At 61.9% G+C, this 4,591-nt stretch overlaps 1 protein-coding gene across 1 annotated transcript; it reads left to right on the top strand.

The window, feature by feature from the left end:
- Nucleotides 1-205: 205 nt before the first annotated feature.
- On the top strand, nt 206-3,772 carry LOC132565793 (rho guanine nucleotide exchange factor 17-like; the record flags this gene model as incomplete). The annotated part of the gene is made up of 1 exon (XM_060230516.1): nt 206-3,772. A coding segment is annotated over exon 1 (3,567 nt), but the record flags the coding sequence as incomplete, so codon positions are not given.
- Between the last annotated feature and the right edge of the window lie 819 nt (nt 3,773-4,591).

Raw genomic sequence — 4,591 nt, 5'->3', positions numbered from 1 at the left:
TCGCTGGAAGTTTGCTCTTTTTTGTTTTTGCAAAGGAAGACGCCCTCCCCTCCCCTCCCGGGCCTTGCACCCCGCCCCCTTTTTTGGCAAAGCGGCCCCAAAGCGCCCCCCCGACGCGCGCGCATGGCTGCAGGCGCTGAGCCCGGGGCGCTTTAGAAGGGGAGGGCGAGAGAAGGAAAAAAAAGGGGGAGGGGGCGCCGCCGCCATGGCGGAGGGGGAGGCCGAGGGGAGAAGCCCCCTCCTCCCCCGCAGCGTCTCCTTCAAGCGCCTGGAGCGCCCGCCGGGCCTCGACGACGCCGCGCCGCCCCCCAGCGCCGGCGCGCCCCCAGCCGAGCCCGTCGGGCGGCGAGCGCCCGGCCGCGCCGCCTCGTTCAGCGTCTCCCGCGGCGTGGCCAAGCTCGCCGCCTCCTCCTCCTCCTCTCCTCCGGATCTTGCTCCGCCGTCGACGGGCGCCAGCGCCAGCCGAGCCGGGCGCAGCCACTCGCCCTCGGTGCGCCAGCTCTCGCAGCGCTTTGGCGCGCCCCCTAGCCGGCGCGCCCCAGAAGCGACGGCGGCCCCCTGCGGCGGAGCGGCAGCCCGGGAGCCTCCCGACGGCGCGGGCGGAGAGCCGCCCCCGCGGGGCTGCGCCAAAGCGCCCGGCGAGCCGCCCAAAACCGGCGAGGCGCCCTCCGACTGGCCGCGCGTCACCGAGATGCGCAAACTTTTCGGCGAGGGTTTCCTCCGACGGCACCAGCAGCACGACGCCGGGGACTCCGCCGGCCCCGCGCGCCTCCCCGGCCCCGACGCCAAGCCCGAGAGCTGCAAGAGCCCGCCGCCCCCGCCGCCCCGCAGCTGCATCCCCTTCAGGACGCACCGGCTGCCCGTCGCTGCCCCCCGAGCCGAGCCGGAGAGGCAGCCGCCGCTGCAACTTTGGGATAGTTTACATTCCTGGCATAGCTCTCCCAAGCCTCCAGCCCCCTGGCCCTCCTCTGCCGCTTCTTCTGCCGGCTGCAGCCTGGGGCCTCCGGAGAGCTCAGGCAGCCGGGAAACCCTGCCCGGGCTCCGGTCGCCCTGCCCGGAGAGGTCTTCGTGGAGCGAGGAAGAGGAGGGCCGCCTGGCTTCGCCCCGGAAAAGCTCCCTCCCCAAGACAAAGGAGGAGCGGGGAGGTTTGGAACACGGCTCCGGCGGAGATGGGCTAGCCGGGATGGAGTGGCACCGCAAGGCGCAAGAGGACCTCTCCGGCGACCTCGCCTTGCTGGCTGAGCCGAGGACTAGGCCGTTCTTTGAGGCCAAGAGGGTGGCAGCGGACACCACGCCGGGTGTCGCCTCACCTGCCGAAGCCGGGCTGGGAAGTGGCGTCGAGGGGCATCGGCAGTTGGCCCGGGGCCTTTCGGAAGGTGCCGGCGTCCCTCCCGCGCCCCTGTCCTCCGCTTCTCCCCTCCCTCTCGTCTCCAGGGTTTCCAAAGTCAACATCCCCCCTTTCGTGCCCAGCCCGTGTGGCTCCAGGAGCAGCAGCAGGTATTCCAGCACCGAGACGCTGAAAGATGAAGACCACTTCGGGGCCTCCTGGACTGGCCAAAGCAGGAGCTTCCAGGGGGTCTTCCGGTCCCCCAGCTTCAGCCAAAGCGAGAGCCTCGCCAGGTTACAGTCCCAGGTCCGGGCCCGTCCAAAGCTGCCGTCGGGGTTCGTCAGGACGAAACCCGACCTCCCGGGGTATGAGCCCCTGCTTCGGTGTGCTGGTGAGCCTGCGGAGAAGCCCAGACATATGAAGTCCATGTCCAACCCTGACATTGCAACCGAGACTTTGACCCTCCTCAGCTTCTTGAAATCGGACCTGTCAGAGCTGAAGGCGAGGAAGAAGAACGGCCGGTTGAGCGACCAAGAGGGGGTGGCTTTGAGCGGGGACCACGGCCAGCGTGAAAACAGCCACACAGCCGCGGCTGGGCACCAGCTGGTGGGCAGAGCCCAAAGTGAGGGCCAGCCGCCCGCACGCTGGGCTCTAGGCAACCGGCCCACTCTGAAAGATCTCACGGCGACTCTGCGGCGGGCCAAATCTTTTACCTACTCGGATAAACCTCCTCCTCGCAGGCTCTTTTACCAGAGTACCATGAAGCAAAGCTCCTCTGAACTCCTGCTGGCCACAGGCAGGGACCACGAAGGTGCATTTTCTGACGGCGAGATTGGCCGGGACGTGGACGATGGGATGCCAGTGGTCATCCAGGACCAGTACATCCAAGAAGCGAGGCAGGTCTTTGAGAAAATAAGTAGGATCGGTTCCCAGAATGACTATAACTTTGGACTGTTGGACCAAAAGGAGAGTGGGAACTCGAAAGGTGAAGGAGAGGACGAGAAGCCTTTGGGAAGGCCAGAAGGTGAACGGCGCTTGGGAAAAGCCGATTCGGATGGGGACGGCCTGCGCAGGAAATCCTCGGAAGAACTCTCAGGTCGTGAGTCCAGCATGGCGGATGAAGGCATCGTAACCGAGCTAGAGACGTGTCCTGCCTACAGGTATCTCGATCCACCGGTTGCAGCGTGGTCAGTGAACCAAAGAGAGAATGAAGCTGGCTTGGCAGAGTTGAAGGGGGTGCGTCTTTCGAGTCATTTGTCCAAAACACAGCAAGAGAAGGCTATGGTTGTCGACGAGGCCCTTCCCAAGGTGGTATCTCAAGGGCTATCCGAGGCACCGTCAACACCTGGTGCCTTGCGGCGCCGAAGGAAATTCCCATCTGTCGGCAGCGGCGGCTCCGAGTCCAGTAATGGGAGCAACGGGGAATCCAATGGGGAGACTTATAGATCCTTGAGTGACCCCATGCCCCACAGAAGGCACTCGATCACAGAGGATTCCAAGAATTTTTCAGTCGATAGTAACCTCTTGGGGTCTCTGAATTCCAAGTCGGGCCTCCCGGAGTATTCAGCCGTCGCCTTGTCGGAATGCACCGGAAGTGCTGCCAGCGACCTGTCCGTCTGCAGCGACAGTGTTAAGGATTATAGTACGGTGATCCAGAATATCGTCAGCCAGCCCGGGGCCATGGACAAAGTGATCGACGAGAAGGGGAACGGGAAGACCATCAAAAAGAAATCCTTCAGCGACCCCAGCCGCCGGAGTGAGTTAGCCAGCCCGGGGTTCGACGGCCCCGGAGAACCCATCAGCGAGATGGACCAGGTCATCCCCCCGTCCATCAGCGAACCCATCCTCTCGGAACGAGAGCAGACGATGGGCAAGGACCAGGAGGTGAGGAAGCTCTACTCTCAGTCTGAACATCTCCTGACGACCCCGCTGGAGGATGACGTGGTGGAAGTGGCCCAGAGCTATGGCTTCGATCCCAAGCTGGTGGAAGTCCTGTCCCCCCGGATTGTCCGACGTAGTTCCAAGAAGCGCAGCAACCGAGTCAACGGCCATGAGAACCAAAAAGACGAGGCCACCCCATCCACGACTGTTGCCGCTTTAGGGACCCAAAGGCCGGCCACCAAGCATGTCCGCCATACCAGCGAGCCTGCCACCTTTATCCCTATCTCGGAGGTCAACCTCCCCGCTTCTCTGAACCTGAATGCCGATGTTGCTGTGCCAGAATCCTCTCGTCCACCTGCTAAACCCTACCCGGTTCTCCAAGCGCCGTCGCTGGAGGACGTCACCAAGCACTATATGTTGGCTCTTCACTCGGGGGAAGCGTCCCCCACTAACGTTGTGGATATGCCCAGATCTTCGCCCGCCACACCAACCACCTCGGAGCCCAGGCTGCCCAGATGCCCAAAGCACCACGAAGAGCCGAGCGCCAGGACCAAGCCTCAAGTGGTGAGTTCCCTGTTGTCTATTCTGATATCTTTTATGGTAGCATCTCAAGGTACGCACACATCTAAGCCCACTAACTTCAGTAGGCTTAGATGGGTGTGGGAAGGATGTCAGTCAGCAGTGCAGTTTTTTGCAGTTACTCTGTGGCTTTTTTGTAGCAGGAACACCTTTGCATATTAGGCCACATCCCCCCTGATGCAGCCAATCCTCCAAGATTAGTGGAGGGACAGTAGCTCAGTGGTAGAGCATCTGCTTGGTAAGCAGAAGGTCCCAGGTGCAATCCCCTGCATCTCCAACTAAAAACATAAACATCTGGAGTAGAGGTCCATCAGTGGCTATTAGCCACAGCGTATTGTTGGAACTCTCTGTCTGGGGCGAGTGATGCTTGTATTCTTGGTGCTTGGGAGGGGCAACAGTGGGAGGGCTTCTAGTGTCCTGGCCCCACTGATGGACCTCCTGATGGCACCTGGGTTTTTGGGTCACTGTGTGATGCAGAGTGTTGAACTGGATGGGCCACTGGCCTGATCCAACAGGGCTTCTCTTAGGGACCTATGTCTGGGGGAGTGATGCTCTGTATTCTTGGTGCTTGTGGGGGGCAACAGTGGGAGGACTTCTAGTGTCCTGGCCCCACTGGTGGACCTCCTGATGGCACCTGGTTTTTTTGGCCACTGTGTGACACTGAGTGTGGGACTGGATGGGTCACAGGCCTGATCCAACATGGCTTCTCTTATGTTCTTATGTCTGGGGCAGTGATGCTCTGTATTCTTGGTGCTTGGGAGGGGCAACAGTGGGAGGGCTTCTAGTGTCCTGGCCCCACTGGTG

Source organism: Heteronotia binoei, unplaced genomic scaffold (genome assembly GCF_032191835.1).
Source record: "Heteronotia binoei isolate CCM8104 ecotype False Entrance Well unplaced genomic scaffold, APGP_CSIRO_Hbin_v1 ptg001704l, whole genome shotgun sequence".
In the NCBI taxonomy this organism is placed as follows: domain Eukaryota; kingdom Metazoa; phylum Chordata; class Lepidosauria; order Squamata; family Gekkonidae; genus Heteronotia; species Heteronotia binoei.
The sequence above is the reverse complement of the archived record's forward strand: the minus strand, read 5'-3'. Positions and strand labels throughout refer to the sequence as shown.